The 15,205-nt window shown below is 46.9% G+C and overlaps 1 protein-coding gene across 1 annotated transcript in view; it reads right to left on the bottom strand.

Annotated features, from left to right (window-relative positions):
• pdgfc (platelet derived growth factor c) overlaps positions 1-15,205 on the bottom strand; it is a 136,112-nt gene that overhangs the window by 26,571 nt on the left and 94,336 nt on the right. The window contains exon 3 of the mRNA XM_080502244.1: positions 5,253-5,427. Coding sequence (XP_080358370.1) covers positions 5,253-5,427 — 175 coding nt within the window. The remainder of the gene's footprint in view (positions 1-5,252; positions 5,428-15,205) is intronic.

The following is a 15,205-nucleotide window of genomic DNA, read 5'->3' as shown; positions in this document are numbered from 1 at the left end:
ACGATTCGTACTGTTTTGCGTAATAGGACCCTTTAAAGAAGAACCACCTCCAATGATTTCAGCATGAGGAAATCATATTAGCACCGAACTGTGAAAGAGAGTTACCTTGTTGTTAGTAAAATAGCATTAGAGTCAAAACATTAGCCTGAGTTCTTGCTTGTATAAAGACAAACACTGCGGCAGGAAGAAAGTCCGTTTTTAGTGCTTGGCTATATATAGGCAATTCGGCAAACTTATTCTTATTTTTCTGTGGTGCAGGAGCACATACACAAACAGCAAAACCTACGGAAAATTCTGGAATAGTGTGCTAGGATTTTTGTTCGCAAACCATTTCTGCAAAACAATTGCAAAAAAATCACCATTCCAAAGAGATGGGATTTGACTAAAACATTCATTTTAAATAGTCTCTGTTTAACACTGTGATTCTTCACCATAATTGAATCTAGATACTTCATATCAGTTTGAAGACATTTCTGTATCTGTCCACTATTTCGGTGTGAAACAGCTTTGTCTTATCTTCAACCAATTCAAACTGTGAGATTTTAAGTTTTCTAACTTTTTCAGTAACTTTTTGGTAGTTTGCAATGGGAGTGTATTGGCAGTTTAGTACAACTGAAAAAAAGTTCTGTCATCACCAAAGCAACATTCCTCACTCAAGCTTATCAAAAGGTAGCTCACACTCACACACAGTGGTAGAGAGCTGTTGCTATTTGAAGTTATTGAGTTGTGGCCGGATGAGTTTAGTCTCTGAGTCAATTGTTTTGTTGTCCATGACTCAAATCAATGGATGGATTTATCTATTAACGGTTAAAAAATCTTCTCTTCGATCATCTCAATAAATATCTTCTATCAAAACTCTCGTCAAATAGTGTCACTCCTTGTCTGCAGTACAAACAATGTTCAGAATCACAAGGTTTGTTTCCCTCCCTTTGCTCTATTTTCAGTCTCTTTATTCCCCAGAATCTAAACGGTGGAGGTGGAGAGGGAAACACCGAGCCACAGGAGCCACATTTAAGGAACACGAGAGGGATGAACATCAAATAGCCCTGAAACTCAACCCACTGATATTTTGCCTCATCTTTTCACACACGATCAAACTTGACACACCAACCCGCCGCCTGCCTCCGTCCTCACGCTCTTGGCCACACGGTCAAAAGGTGGACGGAAACAAAGATTAGGTTGGAACAACTGCAACCGGCGATTATGGTCTCCATTACAAGAAAAGACGAGTGGAGGAGAACAACAGGAAGAGGAAAAAGAGTGTTTCAATACATCTCAGTATTCAGTATGGAGTGAAATGACACGTGTGTTTGAGTGAAGTGGGTTTTTTGAGAGGAACACGTTGCGTACGACGGAACACAAAGTACTTCATTCCTTCTGTCATTTGAGGGGCTTGAGCGAATCCCTCCCGAAGGGCAGGAGACCACTTTGTGAGTGCAAGGCCAATCATTTCCCCCGTTTCAGTCCGATGCCACTCAATCAGACAGTGAAACGTCTCACCGGTGACACACATCAGCCTGAAGTCTGACACAGGGTCAGAGGTCACGGCGCTTTGTTGTTCTCTTTCTTTATTCTGGAGCAATCGTGTTCGGGTTCCTCACAGTACTACCACCCCAACCCTAACCCTAACCTGGTGCCAGCGAAGATTAGTTAAACTCAAGTCCAACGCTTGGATGTAAAGATATAGAAGATATATGGATGGATAGTGTTGAGCCATTTATTGGCAATGGAATAAATTAAACAGTGGCAAGCAGCAGGTTTTGCACCAGTTCTACCTGGAAAAGCTTCACATGCTTAAAAGCTGGGTTAAAAACAGTGTCTGTGATGTTTAACAGAGGATCAAACTGAAGTGAGGTTCAGTGAGCACAGTGCTGCCGCATTTAAATCTCAGACTAAACTGAGAGTGAAGACTTCTGAAACGTCAGAGGCGACAGCATGTGGAGTGAAACAGTCACAGTGATGAAATGTGTGTCTGTCACAGAAGAAAGACGACACAAATGTCTTTTGTTTTCTCTCTTATGTGCCTCTAAGGTTCTGTTTACATGAAAACCTTTCTGGTGAAAACTGATTGCATTTTTGTTTCAGAAAAGATGCACATATACAATGTTTTGAAAACAATATCCATTTACTCGAAAATGGCAAACATACTGAAAATTGTCGTTTTCATGGCGGGCCCCCTGTGGGTGCTGTTGTTGGCTTTAGTAATGAAACCACACACACACGCAGCAGAGAACAACTTGTTGTAAACATGAACAATGGGAGGACATGGACATTCTTGTAGACAGACCAACACGTTGGATTGTTACTACGGTGACTGTCAAAATAAAACTATCAAGTTGGATTGTTGTCACAGTGACTGTCAAAATAAAACTACCAAGTTGGATTGTTATAATGGTGACTGTCAAAATAAAACTATCAAGTTGGATTGTTGTTACAGTGACTGTCAAAATAAAACTACCAAGTTGGATTGTTATAATGGTGACTGTCAAAATAAAAGTACCAAGTCCCAGGAGAATTGCAGGAAACTTTGTTCTTGTTGTTCATCGCCTGAACATGTGCAGAACAAGTAGTTATGATGGCCGTGGTGAGCATGTGCAAGAGCAGTGTTTAAACAGAGACAGAGTCAGAGCGTTTTCAATCAGCTGCGTTTTCAGAGGCTCTGACCACTCAAAGCACTATGAAAGCTTTCCATTTCTACTTACAAATGTTGAATAAATGGGGCCTTAGTTGTATTAAGTGAGTATAGAATGAATAGAAATGGATCCATAGCCATACTTTAATCTTGTATCTTTAAACCCAGTAGCATGCGGTGGTGTTTAAGTCAGGGTCAGCGTTAAAACAACCCCCCCCCCACCCCGCGACCACACATTATGTCCTCCAGTAAAAACACAATCCAAATCCAATGTAAGGCCACGACTATGCATCAGTACTTAATCCACACCAACATGACAGCTGATCAACAACAACAACACATCAAGGCACCACTGTGCAGCTTGGCCATCACATCATTTTCCAGTGTTTCCAACAGGTTTGCACGGAGATGGGGGGCGAGTCTTGCGCACTACTGTCATGCATGAGTGCTTGTCTGTCTGTGTGCACGATTGTATGGGAATCAGAATCAGAATCAGAATCACAATAGTTTTTATTGCCATTGCTTGTAAACAGGTTCACAAACTAGGAATTTTTCTTGGTGAGATGTGCAACATTAAACATAAAACATATAACACAGGGTTTAGATAAAAATAGCTATAAACTTTAAGCTATAAGGCTTTAGGGGCATGCATAGGAATATAAAAATAAATAAGCTAAAAATAAGAGGTAAAATATGGTAGACGACAACAATGGACAAAGAACAACAGGATTGGATTTACATATGGTGCATAAGGTGATGAAGTGATATAAAGTGATACAGTGATAAGTGGTGCAGTGGATCTTAGTGCAATAGAGCAGGTTAGAAAGTCCAAGCGCAGCGCGGGGGACTGCGTGGTACGCATTGCTTATTGTAGTGTAGCAGTGATCCAGCGTGTTCTCCTCTCTGGTAGGGCATTTGATAAACTGTCTTTACAACACTTTACAATCAAAAACAGCACCAAATGCCAAAGCAGCACCAATCTAATCCAGAGAAAGTAAAAAAAAAAAAAAAAAAAAAATTAGTACTCACCCATCACTTGTAGATTAAATCCATCCTGCTGTAAAATGGTGCACAAAGCCTTTGTTGGTCTGAGTTTAGCTCATCATTTCTGGTGTCGTCTTCACCTCACAATTGGGCTGCGTCTCATTTCTCCCCCTTAGCCCTTCATCTTACTGAAATGTGCATTCACGAGGGTCTGAGGGGTGTACCATTTCACTACTGTGCAGAGGCGGAGGGGTGAGGGGAAGGGCTATTCACCCCTCTAAACGAGGAGTTTACAGATGCACACTTTAAACCAGTGGTTCTCAATTATTTTCTGTCACGCCCCCCCTAGAGGACAGAATTTTTTTCAGCCCCCCCCCCCCCCGAATTGTACTACCATTGAGAACTTGATAATATTTATTTATTTATCTGTATAAACCACTGTCTGAGTTGCTGCACCAGCATTCTGCATACAATCGCCTGATTATCAAAATAAATCTCTATGGTGTGAGGTTTTATGCACCTTGCGATGTGGTGGACAACTTTGTAAGAGGCTAACAGGCTTTTTTGTTTACTGATGCCGCGCTGACACAATGACCGGCTTGTTGGCCATACTCATGGAGTTTACCATGAAACAACTCCAGTGCCTTACTGACATAACGGGTGTATGGTCTCCAGGTGTATGGTGTATGGTCTCCAGGTGTATGGTGTATGGTCTCCAGGTGTATGGTGAATGGTCTCCAGGTGTATGGTGTATGGTCTCCAGGTGTATGGTGTATGGTCTCCAGGTGTATGGTCTCCAGGTGCCGTCTTCATTTATTTGGTCTCATGCTCCGCTGACACAGTTTTTAGGCATAAAACACAAACGGGTGTTTCCTGGTTCCCGACGTGTTCACGGTAAACCCAAGGGCGATGTAGCATCGTCATATCTCCTGCTCTTACTAGCTTTATGTTTACTCTCACCTGTTTTCTTTTCCTCTGACGCCTCATCCTTTTTTCTTTTCACTCCTGTCAGAAACTTCTCCACCTCTCCTCCTCCTCCTCCTCCTCCTCCTCCTCCAGCTCTGTACACCGGTGTTCATGTGTAGTACTTCTTCTACTCTACTGGTTGAACAGGCAGCCTGTTGATTAGTTTGAGCACTGCTGCCACCTAGTGGCTGGAGGCACTTTTTTTATTGTTCAAGCATGAATAAAGACACTAATACTGAAAGTCGCGCCCGCCTCGCGCCCCCCCTGACACCCCACCACGCCCCCCCAGGGGGGCGCGCCCCACCATTTGAGAAGCACTGCTTTAAACAGAGGAGTATGAGGATATGGTGCCGAAGGACTTGCATTTCACATATATACGCTTCTAAAGTTCTATAAACCTGTTGTGTTTTATACTAGTAAGAACGGCAGTAGCGCTGCCGTATGTAGCTTCTGTGTGTATTTGTTTCGTAGAGACCGTGTTTATAACATTTTATTATTACACTGTAGAGTTCCAAAGTCTTCTAATATGGGTGTTTTGAAAACAGGGGCCCCTGAGCAAACAAGGAAGCTCATACGCTTTAGAATGGTGAATGAGGAAATATTTCTGAAGTCCAAATACAGCGCAAAAGCTGAACACTGCGGTTGCCAGGCTGTTAAGAGCCGTACGTACCACTGGCAGGAGGGCGTAGCGGACGCAGAATCCGGGCTGGGAAGGGAAATACTCGTCGGAGACGAAGCGGATGCTGATTTGGCTGCCTTTGGAGATATGACTGGACGGTGCCAACTGCGAGCCACACCAGCGACCCAGCAGCATCTTCTCATCCTCCACCTCCACAAAGTCGTACCTAGTGGGGCGGAAGAGTGGAAGGAAGTTATTTAGATTTCTGTTTTTATGGGTTTCTTAAAGAAATGACTGCAGTGCTTCGCAAACTGTTTACAGCTTTTTAACAGAACGCAGAAGAGTTTACTCCTGAGGATTATTTATCGCAGCAGCTTCATCACTTAAACTTATGTGAACACAGTGCTGCACCTCTAGTCCAAAACAACAAGAACAACAACCTTTTTCTATTCAATAATTTTTATTTGTCATTTAAATTGTACTGAGTACAAGAAAAACTAAATAGTGTACTCCTTGGTAAAAGCAGTTTAAACACACACACACACACACACACACACACACACACACACACACACACACACACATGTATATAAACATGAGTACACACAGAAAAGAATAAAAGTAGAAGTAAAAGAGTGTACTAATTTGTTAAGACCAGTATAAAATCAGGACATAAAACACAGAAAAATAGTGCAATCAGTCAGAATACAATTTAACACAGTAAAGTGCAGTCACGGTGCAGACAGTTCGTATTGGTCGTGAGAATTAGATAAGGTGATGATTCATGAGTCACTCTTCAGTTAAGTGACTCGCAGGTTTTGAACGATTTGTTCAAATTCGATCATCACTACTCTGCAGACATGGAGCGGGCAGCTTGGAAAGAGGAAGCAAAAAAGAGCCAAACAAAGTAGTGAAGAGAGTTTCCCAGTCGTGCGGGACTTGGAAAGGCATTTGATCTCTTTGTTGCAACCCCGTTGGCCCTGGTGACATGATTGGTGCACACTGCTCGATGGGACTTGTTGAGTGGAGAAAAAATACTGTATTTTCCTTTCATATTTTCCAAGTATTTCTTTGTTTAATGGCTGTGGAAGCTATTAAAGCAGAATTATGTTGTTTTATGTGGTTTTGTGGATTTAAAAGGTAAATTGGATGTATTGGGTTAGGTTGAATTCATGCTCTCATTCAAGCCCTGCACGTGTCACCCACTGCTTGTGGTAACTGATCGAGATAAGTTCTCCACATAGCCACATACCGGAGCTTGACTGCATGTCTCAACATCCAGTTAAACTCTGGCATTACAGTAATGATTCTCCCCGGTGAGACCTCTTGCTCTGAGTGTCCCCCACGCATGTGCGCGACAGCCGTCTTGTGTATCTGGTTGCTGAGCAATTGCTGCGCTCCCAGAAAGAGTGAGTCGAACGCCTCTAGTGGCTGCGTGGGTCACCGCAATTTCTCTTGACGCCCACCTGGTGGTCTCATTGAGTCATCGCGCTCTCCCTCTGCGCGCCGCCACGCGCCCCTCCTGGTCATCACGGTCACTGCCCCGAACCAGACGCCCTCTGGTGTCCGTTCCAGATCATTACACCCACTCACACTGACCCTCCAAGGTCTGCCGCCACCTGGTGGACACCCGTGGTCATTACATCCCACTGACACACACACACACACACACACACACACACACACACACACACACACACACACACGCACACACTCTTTTTTTGTACATAGTGTTTGCTGATTAGTAGATTAAAGCTTCGTGTTAGATGACGATGCTTGAATATTGCTGATTTCTGAGATGATTTCCGAACTATTTATGAATTAATACATTTTTGTGAATAAATGCCTGTTCGCTGAATTGATCAATTCCAGGTAATTATTGTCGACAATTCACTGGTTTGTAACAGTCTGTGCTTGAATCTCACACCTTCCTTGTTATTTAAGATTGTTATATTTACACAGAAATATTAACTAACTCAAATAACCTTTTTTACAAGCGAGACTGATACGAGATAATTTATTAACTTTTAAGTGATTACTCAATTACTCTAGGAGTTCTTAATGAGTAAATGACAGTTTAATTCCATTAATAATTACAATTTTTCATAAATCACTTCCAGTGATCTATTACTTTCAATAATCTATTACTTACAGTCATTTTAACACAAATAACCAACCATAAATCCCAACAGATGTGTAATTGGATGCAGCCGTGATCTTTTTATTTCCTATCCGCTGTGACGGAGCACAGCCTATGTTCAATTAGGCTGAAACCTTTACTTTTACAGACTTTTTGTTTAATTTAAAGCTACAGAATGTGAGATTTGAGTAATTTAAGTATATTATTTCATTCATACACCAGGCTTTTAAGACTACACCAGGAAAATCTGACACCCTGTCAGAGATTAGACTCTAGGTACAGAAAAGAAACCAGATGGTGAGCCACCCAAGGAGCCTTTGAACTATGTAAATCAATGGTCCCCAAACTCCGGCCCGCCTCCACATTTGGCCCGGCCCCCTAAACTATACCAGAGATGCATTTTGATTTTTTTTCACATACAGTCAGGGCTCAACATTAAGTCTTGCCCGAACATCCGAGGCTAGTACAGGCTTTGCTCGGGCAAGTGAATCATCTACCCAGCTTGCCCAAACGGGCTATTGGTTTTTTGGCAATATTTTAATGTTTTTTCAGCAAAAAAAACTTGGTATTGCCAACAGTTCATGACACTGCAGGGGGCCGGCATTTCTCACCCCAGGAGTGCGATCAGGTGATTCTTGCGCCAACGTTGATGATAGCATGGGAAGAAGCTTCACGCTGATCGCGGCCGCTATTTTCTTCCCGATTCGTGATCCCCATTCAGGTAAGTGATGCTGCGTCTTACCCGGAAAACATGCATTTTGATTGTATAGCGTCGCATAATTCCTTGTGACTCCCTCGGGGTAACTCGGGGTAACTCCTCATCAGCCACCATTTTGAACTTTTAACTTCCGTAAAACATTCAGATCATCACCCGAACGTATTAAAAGCTCACTCGAATTCAACACATAAAAACAACTTCAACTAAAACAATGTATTTTTGATTATTTGGGCTTTCTAATCCCGAAGTTTCATAACTTTTTATGGTTCAGAAAAAAGTTCAGTGAGCAGGAAGAGGATGTCATGATCCTGCTCTTACTCACTCCTCCCTTCCTGAGAGTTTTCACTCCTCCCTTCCTGTGCTCCCCTTAGCTCCGCCCCTGTGCTCTCCTGCTTCATCCTCCTGGTCACAACTGTTTATAATTGTCATTAGTGTTTGTATTTAGTTCCCCTCTCTTGTAGCTCTGGTTGCCAGTTCGTCTGCGTTCTCACACCATCCGTACCCGCCATTTTTTCCTCGTGTTGCCCTTGTGTTCTGACCTCCTGCCTGCCGACTTCTCCTCCTGGATTTCCTTCTCAATCGCCCTGTACTGGTTTTGACCTTGGACTTCCTGACTTCGCTTCTGCCGATGTTTTGCTATTAAACACTTTTGGACTGAGCTTCTTGTCTGCCGTGCAATTGAGTTCCACTAACCCTGACAGTACGAACTCAGCCGACAGACAAGAGCGTGCTGACCCACCAGAGGCTCCACAAGATCTCCATTTCCTGAATGCTCAACTTCAGCGGCACATTGGACAGAGTGATCATGTCCTCGCTGCCCTCGGCCTACAGCTAAACACCTTCTTGGCACAGGTGAGGAACCTACCACAGACCCAGACCCCCGTACTTCCTGCCATACCTCGGTCGTCGGTTCCACTGGCTCCTCCGCCATGTTTTTCAGGGGAGGCGGAGATGCTATGGCAGTTTGTTACTCAGTGTAAGCTGCATTTCGAGCTCTGGGCAGCTGCCTTCCCGACAGAACGAGCCAAGGTGGCCTTCATTGTTTCCCACCTGGGTGGACAAGCAGCGACGTGGGCTGCGGCTGAGTGGACTAACAGGGCAGCTACATGCACCACCGCAGCCGCCTTCCTCAAGGCACTCACAGACCTGTTTCAGCGATCGCTCACAGGCCGGGAGGCCGCTCACACCATCATGACGATGCAACAGGGATCCTCGTCAGTGGCTGATTACGCCACCTCCTTCCGCGCCGTTGCTGCTGACAGCAGCTGGAACCCTGAGGCGTTGTATGATGCCTTCTTGTTTGAACTGTCTCCTAGTTTGAAGACTGTTTTGCTCTCCTGTGAGCTATCTGACAGTCTGGATGAGCTGGTGGCACTGGCGATCCAAACGGAGAGGCGTTCAGCTGACTGGGGGTGTGCAACTCAGGACTCAAGGAGAGATCCGCAAGCTCCAGCATCAGTTCATGGACGACCACCATTGCCCCCTCATCAGCTGCCTTCTGTACCTCCAGCCTCGGCATCTTCCTCCTGCACAGAGGAACCAATGCAACTGGGCCGGACATGTCTTACACCTGAGGAGCGCCAGAGACGGATCAGACTCCAGCTCTGCATTTACTGTGGTCAACCTGGGCAACGCCTCACCAACTGTCCAATGCGAGGCAAGTCTTCAGGTGGCGTGCCTGTGTCACTTCACTCGATCTCTGTTGCCCTCTCAACTCTTGGTGTCTCCCTACAGGTGGAAGTACTGGTGGATTCTGGGGCAGACGCTAATCTCATGCACTCGCAGCTGGCTAAGAGATTCCAGTTGAAGATATTTCCCCTCAACCTGCCCATTGAGGCTAATGCCCTGGATGGATGCCTCTTGTCCCAGATTACTTGGACCTCTCAGCCAGTACAGGTTAGGTTCCCCTGATGGTCATTCCGAGTCCATCAGCTTTCACCTATATAAGTTCCCACAATTCCCTGTGGTCCTGGGCCTCCCCTGGCTTCAACAACACAATCCCAGTATTGATTGGGTGACAGGACGTGTGAGGAGATGGAGGCCCTGGTGCAATGATAACTGTCTATCCTCTAAGAACTCCACCCACCTCACCACTGTTTACCCGGCAACCAGCTCTGTCACGCCCTCCCCGAACGTCGAGAAGATCCCGGCCTGCTATCACGATCTCTTGGAGGTGTTTTCTAAGAGCCGGGCTACCTCTCTGCCTCCACACAGGCCCTATGACTGCGCCATCGAGCTACAGCCTGGCGCCCCAATTCCTCGTGGCTGTCTTTACGCTTTGTCAAAGCCGGAGCAGCAGGCGATGGACAACTACATCAAGGCCTCCCTGGAAGCAGGTATTATCAGACCATCTTCTTCACCCGCAGGAGCAGGGTATTTATTCGTCTTGAAGAAGGATGGGTCTTTGAGGCCTTGTATTGACTATTGAGCCCTCAACGCCATAACTGTTAAGAACTGCTATCCTCTGCCACTTATGACATCTGCATTTGAGCTTCTCAAAGACGCCAACTGTTTTTCCAAAACTGGACCTAAGGAATGCTTACCATTTGGTTTGCACTCGTGAGGGCGATGAAGGGAAGGCAGCTTTCAATACCTCCTCCGGCCACTATGAGTATTTGGTTACGCCCTTTGGACTGTGTAACCACCATTTCAGGCCTTAATCAACGATGTCCATAGGGACTTCCGCAACTGTTTTTTTTTTGTGTACCTGGATGACATTCTTGTGTTTTCCCCAGGTCAGGAGACACATCCAGCATATGAGACTGGTCCTGTCTCGCCTCCTGGAGAACAACCTATTTGTTAAAGCTGAGAAATGTGAGTTTCACGTTCCCTCAACATCATTCCTGAGTCTGATCATGTCCCCAGGACACATCCAGATGGACCCTGCCAAGGTCAGCGCTGTCGCCTCATGGCCCACTCCAGAGAACCGCAAACAGCGCTTCCTTGGCTTTGCCAATTTTTACAGGAAGTTTGTTAAAGATTTCAGTATGGTTGCAGCCCCATTGCACAGACTCACCTCCACTGTTTCTTCTTTCTCATCTGATGCGCTCTCACATCTACAAGGAGGGGGAGTCCGCCACCCAGTCTGAGTCTGTCATCCCCTCAGCCAAGATCATCGGGGCTGTCCTATGGGAAGTGGAGCAGCGAGTGTTGGACGCTCTCGTGGGACAGCAGGTACCTGATAATATCCCTGATAGCCGCTTGTTTGTTCCATGAGTGTTCATGGTTTTCACCCCCACTCTTCCCAGCCCTGGAGAAGGAGATTCATGTTCCCTCAGCGGCTGCCCTGGTTCGGAGGTGCTGCAGGGTCTGGGTCTAGGCCTGCCAGCGTCTTCTCCGAGTGGCGGCGTCTCATAAGAACTATGGTGATCACAGGCACCAACCTCCTGGGCAGGGCAGTGAGTGTGGCTTTCCACAAGGAGTCTCCGACTCCAGGGACCATCACGTAAGTTAACCCCACGGTTCCCTGGCCCTTTTCCCATTTCCAAAGTAATCAACCCCATGGCCGTTCGTCTCCAACTCCCCAGGAACATCCGGATCCATCCCTCTTTCCATGTTTCCCACATCAAACCCAGTGCCGAGAGTCCCCTGGTCCCCACCTCAAAACCCCCTCCACACCCCCAGATACTGGACAGCGGCGAGACAGTTTATGTGGTCCGCAAGCTCCTGGCAATCCGGCGTCAAGGGAGGGGTCACCAATTCCATGTGGACTGGGAGGGATATGGGCCGGAGGAGTAACAATCAAGTAACATTCATGACCCCTCCCTCTTCCAAGAGTTTTATGACACCCACCCAGACCTGCGTTGGCTGGCAGGAGCCGGCCCTTGGGGGGGGGGGGGGGGGGGGTACTGTCATGATCCTGCTCTCACTCAACCCTCCCTTCCTGAGAGTTTTCACTCCTCCCATCCTGTGTTCCCCTTAGCTCCGCACTAAGTGTGCACTCCTGCTTCCTCCTCCTGATCACAGCTGTTTGTAATTTTCACTAGTGTTTGTATTTAGTTCCCCTCTCTTGTAGCTCTGGTTGCCAGTCCAACTGTGTTCTCACACCATTTGTACACGCCATTTTTTCCTTGTGTTGCCTTTGTGTTCTGACTTCCTGCCTGCCTGACTTCGCCTCGTGGATTTCTTTCTCAATCGCCTGTGCTGGTTTTGACCTTGGACTGCCTGACTAAGCTGCTGAGGTTTTGCTATTAAATAATTTTGGGCTGAGTGTCTTGTTTGCCATGCAATTAAGAGTCCCACTAGTCCAAACACAGGAAGAGGAACAGGGACAACATTTCATTTGTTATTGACCAATATAATAGAGAAAATACTTTTTTTGTGAAGAACTCAGAGAGGGTTATTTGGTTATTGTTTATTTCATAAATAGTGTTATTATTTACTGAATTTTTTCTCTGAAGAACCCGGAATGGGTTATTATTTATTTCATTAATAATGTTCTTATTTATTTCCTGACTTTTTTTCTGTGAACAACCCGGAAAGGGTCATTTGTGTGGCTTTCTGGAAATCAATACATTTTTACGTTTAGGCACCCCTGCGATCGTCACACTTTTTCTGTTACAAACTGACCCTGGCCCCCCATCAGAGAAGGGAAAGGTTATGTGGCCCTCACATAAAAAGTTTGGTGTAAATCATCCTAACACAGCAAAACCTCGGCGGGAAGTTCTGTGCACCCATCAAGAAAACTGGTATTTATCCACACATGTCTGCAACATGCAGCAGGCTTGGAACCCCAGGATTTACACATGGAGGAAGAGAGACATTTGATTGTTCAGTCGTTTGCTGAATTGTTTTGAGTTGTGATTTTTTTTTTCCTTCTTTATTTTTTCCTCAACCCTGTTACGGGTAGCAGACAGGACCCAAGTGTAGGACTCTTGAGGCAGGCTGAGTTCAATCAAGTCTTTTATTTATGACAGTACAGACCGATGAATAGCAGGTTGCTCCTCGACCTGAGGAGCACAGCAGACTTGACTCCAACACACTGGACAGAACGGACGAGACATGGATGACTAACAGACCAACACTGAACAAACACACAGACAGGACAAATATTGCTGGCAGGGTAATGACTGGAATTGGCCACAGGTGTGGAACGGGACCGCCCAGATCTGTGGCCCGCCCACTCTTAAAGGGAGATCTCAGCCTACCTCCTGACAAACCCTACATGAAATGCAGTAATGCTGTTGAATGAAAGAGGGTTGTAATTTCTGTACACAACTGAAATGGTTAATAATTGAAAAGAAACTTAACTAGAAAAAGAATCTCGCAACTAAAGACTTTAACTAAAATTCCAGCGTTAACTGTAATAGAAAAAGTTAAGACAAATATTTGAACTAAGAAACTAATCAAAGGGCAAATATTTTCTTGAAGCCACCCAAAGGGACAATTTACAAAAAGGAGAAATTATTTTGTTAATTGTATGTCAACTGTACATACATTTAGTCAACTGTTTCTACTAATATGTTAATCGTATGTCAACACTCCCCTATGAACACGCATCAGAGGAGAGCAGTGACGTCGCCCGGTTTGGCGCAGCCGGGGCCACACCCTGGAGCCAGGCCCGGGGTCGGGCCTCGCATGCGAGCGCCTGGTGGCCGGGTTCTTGCCCGCGGGTCCCGGCCAGGCTCAGCCCGAAGGGACGACGCGGGCCCCTCCTCCTCATCCTCCTGTGGGCCCACCACCTACAGAGGCTGCCGTAGGGTTCAGGTGCAATGTGGATTGGGTGGCAGTCGACGGCAGGGGCTTCAACGACCCGATCCCCGGACACGGACTCTGGCTTTTGGGACATGGAATGTGACCTCGCTGTGGGGGAAGGAGCCCGAGCTTGTGAGGGAGGTTGAGAGATACCGTCTAGATATAGTCGGGCTCACCTCCACTCACAGCTTGGACTCTGGAACCCAGCTCCTCCACAGGGGCTGGATACTCCACTTCTCTGGAGTTGCCCGCGGTGTAAGGCGGCGGGCTGGAGTGGGCTTGCTTATTGCCCCACAGCTCAGCCGCCATGTGTTGGAGTTCACCCCGGTGAACGAGAGGGTTGCGTCCCTACGCCTTCAAGTAGGGGACAGGTCTCTGACTGTTGTCTCAGCCTATGGACCGAACAGCAGCTCAGAGTACCCAACCTTCTTGGAGTCCCTGTGAGGGGTGCTGGATAGTGCCCCAACTGGGGACTCCATTGTTCTCCTGGGGGACTTCAACGCCCACGTGGCCAATGACAGTGAGACCTGGAAGGGGGTGATTGGGAGGAACGGCCTCCCCGATCTGAACCCGAGCGGTGTTCTGTTATTGGACTTCTGTGCCAGTCACAGTTTGTCCATAACGAACACCATGTTGGAGCACAGGGGTGTCCATAAGTGCACGTGGCACCAGGACACCCTAGGCCGGAGGTCAATGATAGACTTTGTGGTCGTGTCGTCTGATCTCCGGTCGTGTGTCTTGGACACTCGGGTAAAGAGAGGGGCAGAGCTGTCAAATGATCACCACCTGGTGGTGAGTTGGATGCGCTGGACTGGGAGGAGGCCAGATAGACTCGGCAGACCCAAACGTGTTATGAGGGTCTGCTGGGAACATCTGGCCGAGCCCTCCGTCCGCACAGTCTTCAACTCCCACCTCCGGGAGAGCTTCTCACAGATCCCGAGGGAGGCTGGAGACATTGAGTCCGAGTGGACCATGTTCTCCACTTCCATTGTTGAAGCTGCTGCTCAGAGCTGTGGCCGCAGGGTTTCTGGTGCCTGTCGTGGCGGCAATCCCCGAACCCGGTGGTGGAACCCGGAAGTAAGGGATGCCGTCAAGCTGAAGAAGGAGTCCTACCGGGCATTGTTAGCTCATAGGACTCCCGAGGTAATCGACAGGTACCGGAAGGCCAAGCGAGCTGCAGCCCGGGCTGTGGTGGAGGCAAAAACTCGGGTCTGGGAGGAGTTCGGAGAGGTCATGGAGGAAGACTTTCGGTCGGCCCCGAGGAAATTCTGGCAAACCGTCCGGCGCCTTAGGCGGGGGAAGCAGTTCTCCACCAACACTGTTTACAGTGGATGTGGGGAGCTGTTGACCTCAACTGGGGATGTCGTCGGGCGGTGGAAGGAATACTTCGAGGACCTCCTCAATCCCACCACCACGTCTTCCGTTGAGGAAGCATGGCTGGGTTCTCAGAGG

This window comes from Blennius ocellaris, assembly GCF_963422515.1.
Source record: "Blennius ocellaris genome assembly, chromosome: 9".
NCBI classification, from domain to species: Eukaryota; Metazoa; Chordata; class Actinopteri; order Blenniiformes; family Blenniidae; genus Blennius; species Blennius ocellaris.
This window is presented reverse-complemented; position numbering and strand designations above follow the sequence as displayed.